The sequence below is a fragment of the Anolis sagrei genome, chromosome X (assembly GCF_037176765.1).
Source record: "Anolis sagrei isolate rAnoSag1 chromosome X, rAnoSag1.mat, whole genome shotgun sequence".
NCBI lineage: Eukaryota > Metazoa > Chordata > Lepidosauria > Squamata > Dactyloidae > Anolis > Anolis sagrei.
In genome coordinates this window covers 99,146,190-99,166,463 of record NC_090034.1, presented here as the reverse complement: position 1 = coordinate 99,166,463, position 20,274 = coordinate 99,146,190, and the positions used below count along the sequence as shown (strand labels likewise).

The following is a 20,274-nucleotide window of genomic DNA, read 5'->3' as shown; positions in this document are numbered from 1 at the left end:
TGTGTTACCATCCTGTGGGAGGCTTTTCTCATGTCCCCGCATAAGAAGCTGGAACTGACAGACGGGAGCTCACCCCGCTCCCCGGATTCAAACCGCTGACCTTTTGGTCAGCAGTCCTGCCAGCACAAGGTTTTAACAGATGTCTTACCATCCTCTCATGTCCCCGCATGAGAAGCTGGAGCTGACAGACAGGAGCTCACCCCAATCCCTGGATTCAAATCGCTGACGTTTCGGTCAGCAGTCCTCCCGGCAAAAGGTTTTAACCCATTGTGCCACCAATAATAGGTGTTCTGATACTGATTTTAGATGAACGCTTTATCAGACCTTGAAAGAGCAGTCTTTGGAGCTGAAATCTCTTGTTATTGATCCGGCATAATCCATATCTGCCACAAACCATGAAAGCAAGCCAATTTCCTAGTTGTTGTTCTTTTTTGCACAATCCTTTCTCATCTGGGTTTTTGTTTCTCCCTCCCAGTTAAAATAAGCCTTCATTTCCCTGGGAGTAAATCAGTAGTAGTTTTTGGTAACGGATTTCCAAAGCATGGTTGCAATACCATTAAAAAGAAAACAAATAAATTGATAAGTTATACATAGCGCAGTGTATTTAATTTCCTCCCTTTCCGGTTGGTAAAAAAAATCCATATTTTTGTCAAGACATTAAACAGTTGAATGTTCTCTCCGCAGGCAACTCTCCAAAGTGTCAAAAGTAACTAAACCACTCGTTTGTATGTTTGTGTTTCCCATTTCCTTGCCTTGTTTGCAAAGGTCACACACACCTTTAATTGGAAAGGAAATTGTTTAGGAACCAGATGCTTTCACCCAATTTCTGAGTTATCTGTTAGGAAGCCTCCTCGGTAGGCGTTATTTATTCTGGTCATGAAGGCTTTCATGACCAGAATCATTGGTTTGCTGTGAGTTGTTTGGGCTGTCTGGCCATGTTCTAGAAGCATTCTCTCCTGACGTTTTGCCCACATCTATGGCAGGCATCCTCAGAGGTCTGTTGGAAACTAGGCAAGTGAGGTTTATATATCTGCGGAATAATGTCCAGGGTAGGAGAAAGAACTCTTGTCTGTTGGAGGCAAGTGTGAGTGTTGAAATTGGCCACCTTGATTAGCATTGAATAGACTTGCAGCTTCAAAGACAGGCTGCTTCCTACCTGGGGCAGGCTTTGAAGCTGCACGACCATTCAGTGCTAATCAAGGTGGCCAATTGCAACATTCACACTTGCCTCCAACAGACAAGAGTTCTTTCTCCCACCACTGAATAGCCTTGTAGCTTTGGACTCTGCCCCCAGACAGGAAGCATCCAGACTTTGAAGCTGCAAGGCCACTCAGTGCTATTGCAACATTCGTACTTGCCTCCAACAGGCAAGAGTTCATTCTCCCACCACTGAATAGCCTAAAAGCTTCAAAGCCTGCCCCCAGACAGGAAGCAACCAGGCTTTGAAGCTGCAAGGCCATTCAATGCTAGTCAAGGCGGCCAATTGCAACATTCACACTTGCTTCCAACAGACAAGAGTTCATTCTCCCACCACCGAATAGCCTTGCAGCTTCAGAGCGTGCTCCTAGGCAGGAAGCATCCAGACTTTGAAGCTGCAAGGCAATTCAATGCTAATCAAGGTAACCAATTGCAACATTCACACTTGCCTCGAACAGACAAGAGTTCTTTATCTCACCACTGAATAGCCTTGTAGCTTTGGAGCCTGTCCCAGTCAGGAAGCATCCAGGCTTTGAAGCTGCAAGGCCATTCAATGCTAATCAAGGTGGCCAATTGCAACATTTCCACTTGCCTCCAACAGGCAAGAGTTCGTTCTCCCACCACTGAATAACCTTATAGCTTTGGAGCCTGCCCCAGTCAAGAAGCAGCAAGACTTTGAAGCTGCAAGGCCATTCAGTGCTAATCAAGGCAGCCAATTGCAACATTCACACTTGCCTCCAACAGACAAGAGTTCTTTATCTCACCACTGAATAGCCTTGTAGCTTTGGATCCTGCTTCCAGGCAGGAAACTGCCAGACTTTGAAGCTGAGAGGCCATTCAATGCTAATCAAGGTAGCCAATTGCAACATTCACACTTGCCTCTGACAGACAAGACTGTGCGATGTATCGGTAAACAATGCATGCAGATCCGAGTAGGGTGGCATTTTGCAGCTGATTCAATTTGTCAGCGCCGATTGTTTTTAAGTGCTGGCCAAGGTCTTTAGTCACTGCACCCAGTGTGTCGATCACCACTGGGACCACCTGTTATTGTTGTTGTTGTTGTTGTTGTTGTTGTTGTTGTTATTAAGCGGCTGAGGGAGAAAAGGAAAGGGCCTGAGGCTGTTAGGAATTGTGGGAGTTGCAGTCCCAGCTTTGCCCGTGCCTACTATATGGCATTTCGTTTGCAATCTTAGACTAAGCCTTTGAGTTTAGATGCACCTGGTGCAGATGCACTGCAAAACATCAACATTAATTCATAAGCAATTCAATATTTCTCAACACAAGCACATTTTGGAACAATACACATTCTTTGCAAAGCCCTCTTTTTCCCCTCCAAATATGATCCTACTTTAGGACAATCCTTTGCAAGAGAGATCAGTGTTTATTCCTGCAGAGATTCAGAAAAGCATGGAGAAATGGAGAGGAATTTTTTTATGTTCTCCGTCTCCCGCCCTTTCCTTGCCATTAGGAAATTTGGGGTGTGGTGGGACGAGGGGGAAACGCTTGCCAACCCTCCGTTGCACTTTAATACCACTCATTTTGCTTAATAGCCGGGGTTTTATGAGAAACGCGGCCCATGAAGCACTCATAAATGGTGAACGGATTAACGGCGGTTCCAAAGATGGATGCCGGGCCGCGTGGAAATGGGTTGCGACAAGCACACTTCGTTCTTTTCCACGATCATGAGGCCAGGAGTATTGCGCTCCAAAACGCTGTCAGTCTGATGTATCGTCATAGGCTTTCATGGCTGGAATCACTGGGTTATTGTAGGTTTTTCGGGTAATATGGCTTTGTTCTAGAAGCATTCTCTCCTGACGTTTCGCCTGCATATATGGCAAGCATCCTCAGAGGTCGTGAGCTCTGTCAGTCTGAATTCGGAAGTCCTAGAGTAGTTTGACATATTCATTTTCTGTAAGTTCTTCAGACTTGTGATCCCACCAGACTATTATTATTATTATTATTATTATTATTATTATTATTATTAAAACAATATGCTAGCTTTTGTATTTTATCACATGCTGGACACTTCCCAAGAGTCTAGGACAGTGTGCTGTATTGGCATATAATGCATCCAGATCTGAGTAGGGTGTCCTTTTGCAGCCGACAGATGGTAATTCTATCAGCGCAAATTGTTTTTAAGTGCAGGCCAAGGTCTTTATGCACTGCACCCAGTGTGCTGATCACCACTGGGACCACCTTGACTGGCTTGTGCCAGAGTCCTTGCAGTTTTATCTTTAAATATAATAATAATTATTATTATTATTATTATTATTGTCACATTATTATTATTATTATTATTATTATTATTGTTATTATTATTATTATTATTATTATTATTGCCACTTATTGGACTTTCATGGTGAGGATTCAACCTCTGGTCTCCAAAGTCGTCTCCCAGCCCATATCATGCTGACCCTATGAATCGTTGCACAAACTGAATATATTTTCCCTTGCAGCTAACAGATGGTAATTCTGTCAGCGCCGATTGTTTTTAAGTGCAGGCCAAGGTCTTTAGGCACTCCACCCAGTGTGCTGATCACCACTGGGACCACCTTAACTGGCTGGTGCCAGAGTCCTTGCAGTTTTATCTTTAAATATAATAATAATAATTATTATTATTATTATTGCCACTTATTGGACTTTAATGGTGAGATTCAACCTCTGGTCTCCAAAGTCGTCTCCCAGCCCATACCATGCTGACCCTATAATTTGTTGCACAAACTGAATATATTTTCCCTTGCAGCTGACAGATGGTAATTCTGTCAGCGCCAATTGTTTTTAAGTGCAGGCCAAGGTCTTTAGGCACCGCACCCAGTGTGCCAATCACCACTGGGACCATCTTGACTGGCTTGTGCCAGAGTCTTTGCAGTTTGATGTTTAAATTATTATTATTATTATTATTATTATTATTATTGCCACTTATTGGACTTTAATGGTGAGATTCAACCTCTGGTCTCCAAAGTCGCCTCCCAACGCATACCATGCTGGCCCAATGAATCGTTGCACAAACTGAATATTTATTTATTTATTATTATTTATTTACAGCTTTTCTATTCCGCCCTTCTCACCCTGCAGGGGACTCAGGGCGGATTAGAGTGTACACATATATGGCAAACATTCAATGGCAATTTTTGACATACAAACATATACAGACATACACAGAGGCTTTTTCTGGCTGCCGGGGAGCTGTCGCTTTCATCGTCCATCTGCGACGCTGATGAAGCACTTCCGCATTCCCCGCATGCTTCCCCGCTGGAATGCTTTGCTGGAGTCTTCTTTATGGCCTCATAAATCAGTTAATTTAGCCTCCCCACACTTTAAGGTGGTACCTAATTTTCCTACTTGACAGATGCAACTGTCTTTTGGGTTGCAAAGGTCGACAACAGGCTACACACAATTGGTTGGAAACCCACTCCAACCTGGGCTGGCTTCGAACTCATGACCTTTTTTTGGTCAGAGTGATCTTAATGCAGCTGACACTCAGCCAGCTGCGCCACAATCCCGGCGCACAATCCCGGGAAGATATTTTCCCTTTACCACTGAAAGTCAGAAAAAAAAATCATAACACTATGTAACAAAATTTGAAATTGTTTCTGTTCCTTGAAAGTGTTATTTCCTGTTTAATTGTGCAGTACTTAGTAGTTGTTCGACTCCAGAAACTTTGTTTTTGTAGCTGCCACAAACTAAGTTGAATTAGTTGAGACTAAATGAGATATTCATTGAAAAGCTATAGCAAAAGGTGCTGCGAAGACAAAGTTTTTTGCAGTTTAATACACTTTTCCAATGTTTTTATGATAGAACCAATTAGGAAATGACACTGATAACCCAGGAACAAACATTGTGTTACATAGTGTCATTCTTGTACACAAACCAAATACCTTTTTTCTCCTTTTTCAACTACAAGGAAGCAAACCAGAGTTTATCAACTCAGCTGGTTCAATGAATATCCTCTGATTGGGAGCAAACAATGGGATCCTGGCTGTTATCTTGTGACACTTAACACTGCATTCATTAGTATGATTATACCCATACGGCAGATAAGATACTGCAGATTGAGCTGTAGATAGGGAGGCTGTGTGGCGTAATGGTTTGAGTGTGTCGGGCTTTGGAAGACCAGGGTTCAAATCCCCACTCAAACACTTACTGCAAGTCACACTCTCTCAACCTCAAAGGAAGGCAATGGCAGACCCCATCTGAACAAAGGCCCACGAAAAGCTGACTTTAAGGTTGCCATAAGTCAGAAACACATCTCAAAATGGGTTGCTGTGAGTTTTTTGGGCTGTATCTCCATATTCCAGAAGCATTCTCTCCTGACGTTTTGCCTGCATCTATGGCAAGCATCCTCAGAGGTTGTGAAGTCTCAAAATATGTTTTGGGGTGGAGTATCCTTCTTGCCATAAGCTTAGAACAAATGTTTATATTCAGTTTTGAGTCTCATAGAATCCTAGAATCAAAGAGTTGGAAGAGACCTCATGGGCCATCCAGTCCAACCCCCTGCCAAGAAGCAGGAATATTGCATCCAAATCACCCTTGACAGATGGCCATCCAGCCTCTGTTTAAAAGCTTCCAAAGAAGGAGCCTCCACCACACTCCGGGGCAGAGAGTTCCACCGCTGAACGGCTCTCACAGTCATAGAATCATAGAATCCTAGAATCAATGAGTTGGAAGAGACCTCATGGGCCATCCAGTCCAACCCCCTGCCAAGAAGCAGGAATATTGCATTCAAAGCACCCCCGACAGATGATCATCCAGCCTCTGTTTAAAAGCTTCCAAAGAAGGAGCCTTCCCCACACTCCCGGGGCAGAGAGTTCCACTGCTGAACGGCTCTCACAGTCATAGAATCATAGAATCCTAGAATCAAAGAGTTGGAAGAGACCTCATGGGCCATCCAGTCCAACCCCCTGCCAAGAAGCAGGAATATTGCGTTCAAATCACCCCTGACAGATGGCCATCCAGCCTCTGTTTAAAAGCTTCCAAAGAAGGAGCTTCCGCCACACTCCGGGGCAGAGAGTTCCACTGCTGAACGGCTCTCATAGTCAGGAAGTTCTTCCTCATGTTCAGATGGAATCAGGGGCAGCTCAACCCATTACGCAAAGTAAGCATTCTCAGTATAGTTGATTTTGCCCAGAGGCGCTCTTGAGGCGCTCTTGGGGGGAAATAGAACTTGACGTATGCAAGTTGTAGTTACTGGGATGTATAGTTCAGCTACAATAAAAAAGCATTCTGAACTCCACCAATGATGGAATTGAACCAAATATGGCACAAAGAACTCCCACGACGAACAGAAAATATATATCAGTGATTGGTTGGGGGGGGGGGGGGGGGAGCGCCAAAATACTGTTTGCTTACCGTTGAAAATTACCTAGGACCGCCTCTGGATGGAATCTCCTTTCTTGTAGTTTGAAGCCATTGTTTCGCATCCTAGTCTCCAGGGAAACAGAAAACAAGCTTGCTCCCTCCTCCCTGTGGCTTCCTCTCACATATTTATACATGGCTATCATATCTCCTCTCAGTCTTCTCTTCTTTGGGCTAAACATGCCCAGCTCCTTAAGCTGCTCCTCATAGGGCTTGTTCTCCAGACCCTTTATCATTTTAGTCGCCCTCCTCTGGACACATTCCAGCTTGTCAATATCTCTCTTTATCCCTCCTTTGAGAGAGATAAAGCAGGGTACTTTGGCACAAGCTGGTAAAGGTAGTCCCAGTGGGTACAGTGCCTAAAGACCTTGGCCTGCACTTAAAAACAATCGGCTCTGACAGAAGTACAATCTGTCAGCTGCAAAAGGCCACCCTACTCAGAGCTGCACACATTATTTGCTGATACATCACACATTCCTAGACACTTAGGAAGTGTCCGACATGTCATCAAATACAAAAGCCAGCATAACGATCTTGTGTGCTGTGTATTAATCTTGTTATCTATATAAATAAAAATGTAATGTTCGTTTGTGGGATTAACATAACTCAAAAACCACTGGGGGAATTGTCACCAAATTTGGACACAATACACCTAACAACCAATGTATGTCCTTCACTCATAAACACACTGAAAAACACAGCAGAAAGGACTTTAAAAGCCCCCAAAAGCTAAAGGATGAAAAATTAAATGACAATACAGAAAAAGGGAAGAAAGAGGAAGGGAAGGGAAGGGAAGGGAAGGGAAGGGAAGGGAAGGGAAGGGAAGGGAAGGGAAGGGAAGGGAAGGGAAGGGAAGGGAAGGGAAGGGAAGGGAAGGGAAGGGAAGGGAAGGGAAGGGAAGGGAATGAAAGAAAGAAAGAAAGAAAGAAAGAAAAGAGGAAAGGGAGAAGGAAGCATCGAAGCAAAGAGAGAAGGAAGGAAGGAAAGAGGTAGAAAAGGAAGAAAGGAGAGAAAGAAGAAGGGAAAGAAAAAGGTGGGAGGAAAGAAAGAGAAGAATGGAAGGAGAGAAGGAAAGAAAAAGGGAGCGAAGGAAGGGGGGAAGATGTAGAGAAAGAGTGAGGGAAGGAAAAAAGGAAAGAGAGAAGGAAGAAAAGAGAGGCAGCCGAAGAGAAATTAAAAGGGGGAAGGAAGGAAAGAGATAGAGAAGGAAGGAAGAAGAGAAGGAAAGATGGGAAGGAAGGAAGGAAAGAAGGAGTGAAGGAAGGATGGAAAGAAGGAGAGAAAGAGGGAAGGTTGGCCACAGCAAAGCGTGGCGGGTACAGCTAGTGTATATAATAATAATAATAATAATAATAATAATAATAATATTTTCCCCATGCAACTGGAGGGCAGAGTCCTAGATACATCACATAGTCCTAGACACTTGTGTAGTGTCCGATGTGTGTTCAAATACAAAAGCCAGCATAGAGATCTTGTTCGCTATGTACTAATCTTGTTGTGTATCTTATAATGATGATGATGATGATAATAATAATAATAATAATAATAATAATATTTTCCTCATGCAACTGGAGGGCAGAGAAGTCAATATGCATTCAGTACCTTTTTATGCACCCCTATCCAAACCTATTTTTTCTTTTGCAATCGGAAGTAAATAATCATTTGTTTACTCCTTATGCATCCCTACACAAAACAAAACTATCTGGAAATAAATAAATGATTCATCTTTATGAACTGCTTCCATGGCCAGGAGGGATTTGAACTCTGATCCCCATATTTCAACTCTTACAATCCATTGGCACTATGGATTTCTTCTTAAATTAATATAATAATAATAATAATAATAATAATAATAATAATAATAATATTTCTTTATAACCCGCCCGAAGGACCTCAGGGAGCTTTCCAAACAAAAAGTGGCAAACATTCAATGCCATAATGAAAACAAACCAAACCCAACCAATAAATAAACAACAATATAAACTTGTAACAACTAACCAATAAGTAAGTAAATTAGAAACAAAATAAAATAATTAGTTAAAAAGCATAATAAAATCTCATCAAATACTTGTATTTCTGTATTGTCAAAGGCTTCCATGGCCGGAATCCCTGGGTTGTTGTGAGTCTTCCGGGCTATATGGCTATGTTCCAGAAGCATTCTCTACTGACATTTCACCTGCATCTATGGCAGGCATCCTCAGAGGTTGTGAGTTCTGTTGGAAACTAGGCAAGTGGGATTTATATATCTGTGGAATGTCCAGGGTGGGGAAAAAAGCTCTTGTCTGAGGCAAGTGTGAATGTTGCAATTGGCTACCTTAACAGACAAGAGTTTTTTTCTCCCGACTTGGACATTCACATATATATATAAACCCAATTTTCCTAGTTCCCAACAGACCTCACAATCTCTAAGGATGCCCGCCATGGATGCAGGCAAAATTTCAGGAGAGAATGCTTCTGGAACATGGCCATACATGTATTTCTCCTTTTTGATTGGAAGGCAGAAATGATCGTTCATTTATTCTTGATGCATCCTGATACCAAGCAGATATATGTCCTCTTTTCATCTAATAATACTAATAATAGTAATACTACCACTACTACTACTTATTATTATTATTATCATCATCATCATCATTAATACAAATGGATTAGTACACAGAAAACAAGGTCACTCTGCTGGTTGTTGTACTAATCTTTTTGCATTTAAAATAATAATAATAATAATAATAATAATAATAATAATAACAACAACAACAAAAACTGCAAAGGCACTGGCATAAACCAGTATAGGTGGTCCCAGTGATAACTGGCACACTGGGTGCCGTGTCAAAAGATCTCAGCTGGCATTTGGAAACAATAAACATCGACAAAATTACGATCTGACAACTGCAAAAGGCCACCTTACTTGGATCTGTGTGCATCATTCAAAAATACATCACAGAGTCCTAGATGCTTGGGAAGTGTTCGACTTGTGATTTTGTGATACGAAATCCAGGATATAGATCTCGTTTGCTGTGACATACTGTGCTTTTGTGTCAGTAAAATAGCAATAATAATAATAATAATAATAATCCAGCATATGTATCTTATTTGCTGTGTCATACTGTGTTTTTGAATAATAATAATAATAATAATAATAATAATAATAATAGGTAGTCGTAATAATAGTAGTAGTATTAGATGAAAAGAGAACATATTATTATTATTATTATTAATATTATTATTATTTTACTGACACAAATCACAGTATGTCACAGCAAACAAAATATATGTGCTGGATTTCGTATCACAGAATCACAAGTCGAACACTTCCCAAGCGTCTAGGAGTGTGATTTATTATTATTATTATTATTATTATTATTATTATTATTATTCCCAGCATGGCATTTCCACCAAGGACCAAGAGCTGTGTGGCATCTTCCCTGATGTTTTTCCTTGCCTCCTCCCGAATCCAAAGGGCCATCCCAAACATTTAATGTGTTGACTTAACTGGCCTAGTTTGGGCAACAAAAGGAGCCCCAAAGTGTGGGGCTGATTGTCCTAATGGCACCCATTAGCTTCCCCTTTTGACTTGCAAAACCCCTTCTGCCCCTTTACCATGTCATTACCTCTGGAGGGGCGGAGAAAGGGGGAATGCCTGGTGTCCTTTGAGCCATCCCAGCAGGAGGTTCTGCCCTTCTCCTCTGAGCATTGTGTCAAAGGAAGGCTGGTGTGTTGGACCCCTGGCATCCCCAACCCATCCCATTGGCCCACCTCTTCTCCGCCTCTCCTGACCCAAAGAGGTGGGTACAAACTCCAATCTCTTTTCCTTACCTCTTACAGTTCCAGCTGCCCTTGGATGCTGAGCGAGCTGAGTGGAGCAGGATAACCTAAGAGACCACCCTCTGAACCAGCCTCAAGCTCCAGCCGAAGAGAAGGAAGACCCTCTCCCAGTTGTTGCCCAGTTCCAAGGAGAAGAAGGGTGGGAGACACCAACCTTCTGAGCATGATGTCCTACATCAAGCAACCACATTATGCGGTCAACGGGTTGACCTTGGCTGGGCCAGGCATGGACCTGCTGCATTCGGCGGTCGGGTACCCCAGTAAGTAACACTTTCCCCCATTCTGTCATATTCCAGTAAGGTGGGCCATAAACACCAGGGTCTGGGGCAGTGTTTCCCAAACTCTGGTCTTCCATTGCCAAAGCAGTTGAGGCTTCTGGGAATCAAAAGCCAAGACATTATGAGGACTAGGGTTTTTTTGGGAATCACTGGTCTAGAGCAGGCATGGGAGTTTGCCCCGCCTGCTATATAATATATACATTTCAGAGAAAGGAACTGGCAGAGCTATCACTTGAGTACTGCCAAAGAAAACCCTATGACATGTCATGGAGTCACCATAAGTTAACAAGCAACTTAGAATAACTTAAGTGGATAGGTTCAAACACGAACTTTGCAATTCCCAAACTAGGCTGTTGGTAAAAAGGGGAGCATCTACACCAGGTATGGGCAAACCCAGGGACCAGATGCGGTCCCTTGGGCTCTTTCCTCAGGCCCTCCTCTTTCTCATCATCCCATCCTTCCTCTTTCTCCTTCCCTTCCACCCTTTCATCCTTCCTTCCTTCCTTCCCTTTTATGTTTCCTTCCTTTTCCCTTCCCTCCCTCCATTCTCTTCCACCCTTCCATGCTTCTCTTCCTCCCTCCCTCCCTTCTCTCTTTCCTTCCTCCTTAAATCCTTCCCTTCTTTCTTTAAATCCAACTTTCCCCTTCCTTCCTTCTTTTCTTCCTTCCTTCCCTTTTATTTTTCCTTCCTTCTCCCTTAACTCCCTCCATTCTCTTCCATCCTTCCATGCTTCTCTTCCTCTCCTCCCTCCCTCCCTCCCTCCCTCCCTCCCTTCCTTCCTTCCTTCCTTCCTTCCTTCCTTCCTTCCTTCCTTCGCTCTTTCCTTCCTCCTTCAATCCTTCTTTTCTTTCTTTACCTCCAATTTTCTCCTTCATTCCTTCTTTCCCTTTTATCTTTCCTTCCTTCTCCCTTCCCTCCCTCCATTCTCTTCCACCCTTCCATGCTTCTCTTCCTCCCTCCCTCCCTCCCTCCCTTCCTTCCTTCCTTCCTTCCTTCCTTCCTTCCTTCCTTCCTTCCTTCTCTCTTTCCTTCCTCCTTCAATTCTTTCTTTCTTTACCTCCAACTTTCTCCTTCCTTCCTTCCCTTTTATCTTTCCTTTCTTCTCCCTTCCCTCCCTCTATTCTCTTCCACCCTTCTCTTCCTTCCTTCCTTCCTTCCTTCCTTCCTTCCTTCCTTCCTTCCTTCCTTCCTCCCTTCTCTCTCTCCTTCCTTCCTTCTCTTTCCATTCTCTTTCCTTCCTTCCCTTCTTTCTTTACCTCCATCTTTCTCCCTCCTTCTCTTTCCTCCCTCCCTTCCCTTTTATCTTTCCTTCTCCCATCTCTCCCTCCATTCTCTTCCATCCTTCCATGCTTCTCTTCCTCCCTTCATTATCTCCTTTCTCCTTTCATCCTTCCCTTCTTTCCTTACCTCCCTCTTTCTCCTTCCTTCCTTCTCCTCCCTCCCTTCTTTCTCTTCCACCCTTTCATCCTTCCTTCCCTCATTCTCTTTCCTTCCTTCTCCCTTTCCTCCCTCCATTTTCTTCAGATAGCAGGGAAAGAGATTCAACTGAAAAGATTAGGAAGAACTTCCTGGAGAGTGGCCTAGGCTGCCTGGGAATGCAGTGGAGTCTCCTTCTCTGCAGGCTTTTCTGCTGAGGCTGTCTGTCAGGAGTGCTTTGATTGTGTCTTCTTGCATGGCAGGGGTTGGACTGGATGGCCTTTGGGGGGTCTCTTCCAGCTCTAGGATTCTAGGATTATATATCTGGAATAGGCAATACAGGCCAACAGAAAATACTGCAATGTCGAAGGCTTTCATGGCCGGAATCACTGGGTTGTTGTCGGTTTTTCCGGGCTATATGGCTATGTTCTAGAGGCATTTTCTCCTGATGTTTCGCCTGAATCTATGGCAAGCATCCTATGAGGTAGTGAGGTCTGTTGGAAGTAGGAAAATGGGGGTGCTTGCCATAGATGCAGGCGAAACGTCAGGAGAAAATGCCTCTAGAACATGGCCATATAGCCCGGAAAAACCTACAACAACCCAGAAAATTTTGCGTTTTTGATGGTCTTTGGCAACCCCTCTGATGTCCCCTCATGATCCCCCCAGGTTGAGAAACACTGATGTAGTGGATCTCCTTGATCTGAAACTGGATGATGATGATGCTGAAGATGCTGATGATGATTTAGGCCTTGGTGTTGGAGAGAAAAAGCCAATCCCTCATCCTATTCTTCTTAGGCAAAGGATGGGCCCAATTAGAAGAGACAAGAGTCCTCCCTCCCGCTGGCAGCCAGGATTGCCCCCAAAGGGATCTGAATTGTCATGGGAATGGTTTGCACAAAAGGAGGGGAGAAACCAACAAATCGGGCCTCCTGCAAAAAGATGGGGAGCTCAATTACTTCTTGGGGTTCTTTCTTTACCTTGGGACCCCATCTGAAGATGCCCCGCGGAACATGCAAATGTTGATTTATATTGCAAATAATAGTAATGGGCTTAATGCAGGCAGGGTGGCCAATGCAGTGGCGAATGAACCGTTATGAAAGAAACAACCTTTCGGAGATTTGTATTCATTAATCCAGATCATATGAAATTGTTATTTCTTTCTGTTCGGTCCTAATTAGAACAGAAATGAATGGCACTTATTCTTTGCCACTTATGTAAGTCTTATTAACTTCAGTGGGTCTACTTTAGTTGGGATTAAAATGGGGTTTGGTCCTATATTATTAACCCTGGAGGTCATCTCTGCTCACTTTGCAAAGAGTAGCCATAGCCAGACTGTGGCCAGGAAATCAGAAGACGCTTCCTTCTTGGGAGGAGAGCAATGTCCAATCTCGATAAAATAGTAAAGAGTAGAGACATCAGACTGGCAACAAAGATCCGCCTAGTCAAAGCCATGGTATTCCCTGTAGTCACCTACGGATGTGAGAGCTGGACCTTAGGGAAGGCTGAGCGAAGGAAGATCGATGCTTTTGAGCTGTGGTGTTGGAGGAAAGTGCTGAGAGTGCCTTGGACTGCGAGAAGATCCAACCAGTCCATCCTCCAGGAAATAAAGCCCGACTGCTCACTGGAGGGAAGGAGACTAGAGACAAAGATCAAATACTTTGGCCACATCATGAGGAGACAGCAAAGCCTAGAGAAGACAATCATGCTGGGGAAAGTGGAAGGAAAAAGGAAGAGGGGCCGACCAAGGGCACGATGGATGGATGGCATCCTTGAAGTGACTGGACTGACCTTGAAGGAGCCGGGGGTGGTGACGGCCGACAGGGAGCTCTGGCGTGGGCTGGTCCATGAGGTCACAAAGAGTCGGAGACGACTGAACGAATGAACAACAACAACAAGCCATAGCCAAGTGTTTTAGGTGGGAAAATGGGTAAAGACTGTAGATTATTCAGTATCAAACTCAAATGTGTGCAGTTGTTTGTGTGTGTTTAATGTTTTGGGAATAATTATTTATAGTTTTGGCTAGTTAGTTTAGTAAAAGTATATTCCCACATATTTCCAGATTGGAGAACAACAGTAATAATAATAATAATCATCATCATCATCATCATCATCATCGACAACAACAACAACAACAATAATAATCTTGTTTGCTGAATATTAAACTTGTTGAGTAACAAATAATAATAATATAACAGCAAACACATATAATAATATGACTATATGAATAATTAATTATTAGTATGGAAAATAATAGTATAACAACAGCAACAACATATAATAATATGACTATATGAATAATAATTAATTAGTAATATGAATAATAATATAAACAGCAGCATATAATAATATGACTATATGAATAATAATTTTTATTATTAATATAACAGGAACAGCATATAATATTATGACTATAATGAGGATGGTGATGATAATGATGATTTTGTTTGCTGTGTACTAATCTTGTTGCTTATCAAATAATAATAATAATAATAATAATATAACAACAGCAACAGCAACATAATAATATGACTATATGAATAATTTATTATTATTAATAATATAACAGGAACAGCATATAATAATATGACTATAATGATGATGATGATGATGATGATGATGATCTTGTTTTCTGTGTACTAAACTTGTTGTGTATATAATAATATTAACAAAAAGAAGGTCCTCCAGTGTGCATGTGGTAGGGCTCAGGCTGCATTTGCAGTAGGTGGTCAGTGGTTTGCTCTTCTCCGCACTCGCATGTCGTGGATTCCACTTTGTGGCCCCATTTCTTAAGGTTAGCTCTGCATCTCGTGGTCCCAGAGCGCAGTCTGTTCAGCCCCTTCCAAGTCGCCCAGTCTTCTGTGTACCTAAGGAGAAGTTTCTCATCCGGTATCAGTTATGGATTGAGTTTCCGGGTTTTAGCCTGCCACTTTGGGGCTCTTGCTTGCTGAGGTCTTTCTGCGAGTATCTCTGTCGATCTTAGGAAGCTATTTCTTGATTTAAGGTGAAAGACGAGAGAAGCCTCCTCATGAGATCGTAACACACCTGGGCATCCCTGGGCAAGTCTTTGTAGACGGCTGATTTTCTCACACCAGAAATGACTTGCAGCATGCAACCAAACAAACAAACATTACAACAACAATAATAATAATAATAATAATATAGATTTTATGTGCTATCTGCCTCTACAAAGTGTTTTAAGGCCATTCTCTGGGATAATTCCAACCCTGCCTATGTATAACTTATGCCACTTTTTGGTTAATCCAAACATGAACAAGGAAAACTATCTGTGTGGCAGGTCCAGGGTGGGTTCAGGGTGGGAGAAAGAACTTTTGTCTGTTGGAGGCAGGTGTGAATGTTGCAACTGGCCACCTTTATTAGCACTGACTGGCCTTGCAGCTTCAAAGCCTGGCTGCTTCCTGCCTGGGCGAAACGTCAGAGTTCTTTCTCCCGCCCTGGACATTATTCCACAGATATATAAACCTCACTTGCCTAGTTTCCAACATACCTCACAACCTCTGAAGATGCCTGTCATAGATGTGGGCAAAATGTCAGGAGGGAATGCTTCTGGAAAATGGCCATAACATGTAAACTCACAGCAAACCATTATTATTATTATTATTATTATTATTATTGGAGGAGCCCCTGGTGGCGCAGTGGGTTAAAGCACTGAGCTGCTGAGCTTGTTGATCGAAAGGTTGCAGGTTCGATTCCGGGGAGCGGCGTGAGCTTCTGCTGTCAGCCCTAGCTTCTGCCAATCTAGCATTTTGAAAACATGCAAATGTGAGTAGATCAATAGGTACCGCTCCGGCGGGAAGGTAACGGCACTCCATGCAGTCATGCCGGCCACATGACCTTGGAGGTGTCTACGGACAACGCTGGCTCTTCGGCTTAGAAATGGAGATGAGCACCACACCCCAGAGTCGGACACGACTGGACTTAATGTCAGGGGACTACCTTACCTATTATTATTGGACCCACATGGATCCAAACCTTCACTTCTGCCACCCTCCAAATCTTGTTGGACTAGAACTCCCATTCCTGGCTTTTGCTGCTGGGAGTTGTAGTCCAGCAAAACATAAAGGCACGGCCTAACATTCCATGCAGGTGAAAGAGGGAAGTAGATTGTTTTGTAAAGGAGGTGTAATCAGCTGGGAGGGAAATCAATTATTTCCAAGTTGAGAGATAACGCACTATTTGCCAACACCAAAGGTGCGAGATCTTGAAAGTGGCCCCACAATTATTTCCTCCAAACCAAATTAGCAGGGTGGGATAGGGGTCTGTCACTTCCCAATCAACAAAGCACATGCCCAAGGGAGGAAATGTGTGGCCGGGGATAATGGGAATAGTAGGACAAGACACTAAGACTGAAAAAATCCAGAGCCTCGGAGACGCCTTGCACGAGCACTACTTTGCATGTTTCACTTTGCAAATACTGGTTCGGGTTCAGTATCCTGTATCCCAGTGTTTCTCAACCTTCCCAATGCCATGACCCTTTAATACAGTTCCTCATGTTGTGGTGACCCCCAACCATAACATTATTTTTGTTGCTACTTCATAACTGTAATTTTGCTACTGTTATGAATCTTAATGTAAATATCTGATATGCAGGATGTATTTCTATTCACTGGACCAAATTTGGCACAAATACCCAGTAAACCCAAATTTGAATACTGGTGGGGTTGGAGGGGATTGATTTTGTCATTTGGGAGTTGTAGTTGCTGGGATTTATAGTCCACCTACAATCAAAGAGTAATCTCAACCCCTCAAATGATGGAATTGAACCAAACTTTGCACACAGAACTCCCATGAAAATACTAGAAGGGTTTGGCGAGCATTCACTTTGCGTCTTGGAGTTGTGGTTCACCTACATCCAGAGAACACTGTGGACTCAAACAATGATGGATCTGGACCAAACTTGGCACGAATACTCATTATGCCCAAATATGAACCCTGGTGGAGTTTGGAGAAAATAGACCTTGACATTTGGGAGTTGTAGTTGCTGGGATGTATAGTTCACCTACAATCAAAAAGCATTCTGAACTCACCCAGTGATGGAATTGAACCAAATATGGCACACAGAACACCTATGACCAAGAGAAAGTACTGGAATGATTTGGTGGGCATTAAGTACTGGAATGATTTGGTGGGCATTGACCTTGAGTTCTGGAGCTGTAGTTCACCTACATCCAGAGAGCACTGTGAACTCAAACAATGATGGATCTGGACCAAACTTGGCACGGATACTCAATATGCCCAATACTTGTGGGAGTTTGCGGGAAAAGAGCCCTTGACATTTGGGAGTTGTAGTTGCTGGGATTTATAGTTCCCCCAAAATCAAAGAGCATTCTGAACCCCACCAAGGATAGAATTGGGCCAAACTTCCCACACAGAATTCCCAAGACCAACAGAAAATACTGTGTTTCCTGATGGTCTTTGATGACCCCTATGACACCCCTCACGACCCCACCAGGGGTCCTGACCCCTAGGTTGAGAAACCATGATTCAAAACATTTGAGAATCCAATATATCCCAAAATTGTTCACTTAAGTGTATGATAGTATGACCTCTTTGCTTCCTGCTGGTTCATTGTACACGAATATTATTGCATGCAAAATTACTAAACCGGCTGTTAGGAATTGTGGGAGTTGAAGTCCAAAACACCTGGAGGCCAAAGTTTGCCCAAGCCTGGTATAAAGAGCATATTTTGAAACATATATTATATGAAACATAAGCAAATACCATGTTCAGACTTGAGTCTCATCTCTCATAATATCTTTCTTATGCACATATATGCAAATACAAATATTCAATAATAATAATACAAAATTGAAAACCCTTCTGGTCCCAAGCATTTTGGATAAGGGATCCTCAGTCTAAAGAAGCTCAGCGGAAATAGCCTTGTGCTGTTCCTTCCAGTTATGTTATAGTTGGACAAGAGTCATGAGTTATGTGATGGAAACTTTGTGCCCTACTTTTCCAGCAGTAATCCTTTGGGTTGCTTCGGATGCTCTCCATCCACCACTGTGTTGCTCTCAGCCTTCAAATCATTTCTAGCTTAGCAAGACTCCATCGTAGGGTTTTCTCGGCAAGGTTTTGGTTTGGATTTGAAGCTGAGAGAGCGTGACTTGCCTAAGACCACCCAATGGATTCCCATGCCTGGGCGGAGATGTAAACCCATGTCTCTAGAATCGTTGTCCAGGTCTTTTCACAATTGTATACAGATCCCAAGCAATGTGTTGTCGAAGGCTTTCGTGGCCGAAATCAATGAGTTGCTGTGAGTTTTCTGAACTGTATGGTTATGTTCCAGAAGCATTCTCTCCTGACGTTTTGCCTGCATCTCTGGCAGGCATCCTCAGAGGGTTGTGAAGTCTGCCGAAATCAATGGGTTGCTGTGAGTTTTCTGGGCTGTATGGCCATGTTCCAGAAGCATTCTCTCCTGACTTTTCACCCACATCTATGGCAGGCATCCTCAGGGGTGAGGGATCTGTTGGAAACTAGGCAAGTGAAGTTTATATATCTGTGGAGTAATGTGGGAGAAAGAACTCTTGTCTGCTTGAGGCAGGTGTGAATGTTGCAATTGGCCACCTTGATTAGCATATGGCCTTGCAGCTTCAAAGCCTGGCTGCTTCCTGCCTGGGTGAAACGTCAGGAGAGAATGCTTCTGGTTAATAGTCATACAGCTTGGAAAATTCACAGCAACCCATTGATCCCAAGCATGTGCAAGGTCACCATTACACAATCATGTTAGATATATAATATCCCTTGAACATTTGAATTGGCTGAGAAAGCCTTGCAGCTGAGTTGAGTAAGATCTCAATGGATTCAATCAAATTCCTTGATTTAATTTCACTCCATTTCTTTGTCCATTTGAAGCTCGTTTGTCGGATCATGATCAACATTTGGAAATGTTTCCTTTTTGGACACCTTCTGCCTAAGGCCTAAGTAGTCATTAAATCTCAACTTCTAGATCATCATCATAATCCAGACTGACATTTAATTCCAATTTTGTAATATAGTTAAATGCCATTGAATTGCATTATGTGGCAGCGTAGATGGGGCCTAAGTTACAGAACAATATTAAGATATATGCCTCAAGCTGAGCTTACTTAAACTGGGAATGAAAAGTATGTGCAGTCAAACACTAAACACAGATTTGGTCAGAAGGAGGGTTTGTCTACACTGTTGAATTAACGCAGTTTGGCACCACTTCAACTGCCATGGCTCTCTATTATGGAACCCTGGTTTGGTGAGACACCAGAGAGAAGGCAAAACGATCTCATAATACTACAACTCCCAGGATTTCATAGCATCGAGACATAGCAGTTCAAGTGGTGTCAGACTGGATCAATTCTACACCCTTTCGGTATAAATACATTTATTATTATTATTATTATTATTATTATTATTATTATTATTATTATTATTATTAGAAACACAACAAGATGAGTCCACAGCAGACAAGATCATTCTGCTGGCTGTTGTATTGGATCACATGTCGGACACTTCCCAAGTGTATAGGCCTGTGTGATGTATTGGGGATTAATGTGTGCAGATCCAAGCCTGGAGGCCTTTTGCAGCTGCTTGGTGGTAATTTTATCAGCGGTGATTCTTTTTAAGTGCAGGCCAAGGTCTTTAGGCACTGCACCCAGTATGCCAATCACCACTGGGACCACCTTTACTGGCTTGTGCCAGTCTTTGCAGTTCGATCTTTAAATCCTCATATCGTGTTAGCTTTTCCAGTTGTTTCTCTTTAATCCTGTTGTCACCTGGGATTACAACATCAACAATCCATTATTATTATTATTATTATTATTATTATTATTATTATTATTGAGGATTGACTGGGAAAGCTTACACGATATGAGGATTTAAAGACAAAACTGCAAAGACTCTGGCACAAGCCAATAAAGTTGGTCCCAGTGCTCATCGGCACACTGGGTGCAGTGCCCAAAGACCTTGGCCTGCACTTAAAAACAACCGGTGCTGAGAAAATTACCATCTGTCAGCTGCGAAAGGCCACCCTACTTGGATCTGCATGCATTGTGCATTGATATATCGCACTTGGCACAAATACCAAGACACTTGGGAAGGATCCGACGTATGATCAGATACAAAAGCCTGCATAGGGATCTTGTTTGTTGTGTACTAATCTTGTTATGTATCTAATAATAATAATAATAATAATAATAATAATAATATACAAAA

At 42.7% G+C, this 20,274-nt stretch overlaps 1 protein-coding gene across 2 annotated transcripts in view; it reads left to right on the top strand.

Annotated features, from left to right (window-relative positions):
- The window catches only part of LOC132780209 (homeobox protein otx5), a 60,968-nt gene that overhangs the window by 32,448 nt on the left and 8,246 nt on the right, over positions 1–20,274 (top strand). For both annotated transcript variants that reach the window (XM_060783790.2, XM_060783789.2), the window contains exon 3: positions 10,375–10,634. In XM_060783790.2, coding sequence (XP_060639773.1) covers positions 10,538–10,634 — 97 coding nt within the window. In that variant the 5' untranslated portion in view covers positions 10,375–10,537. The remainder of the gene's footprint in view (positions 1–10,374; positions 10,635–20,274) is intronic.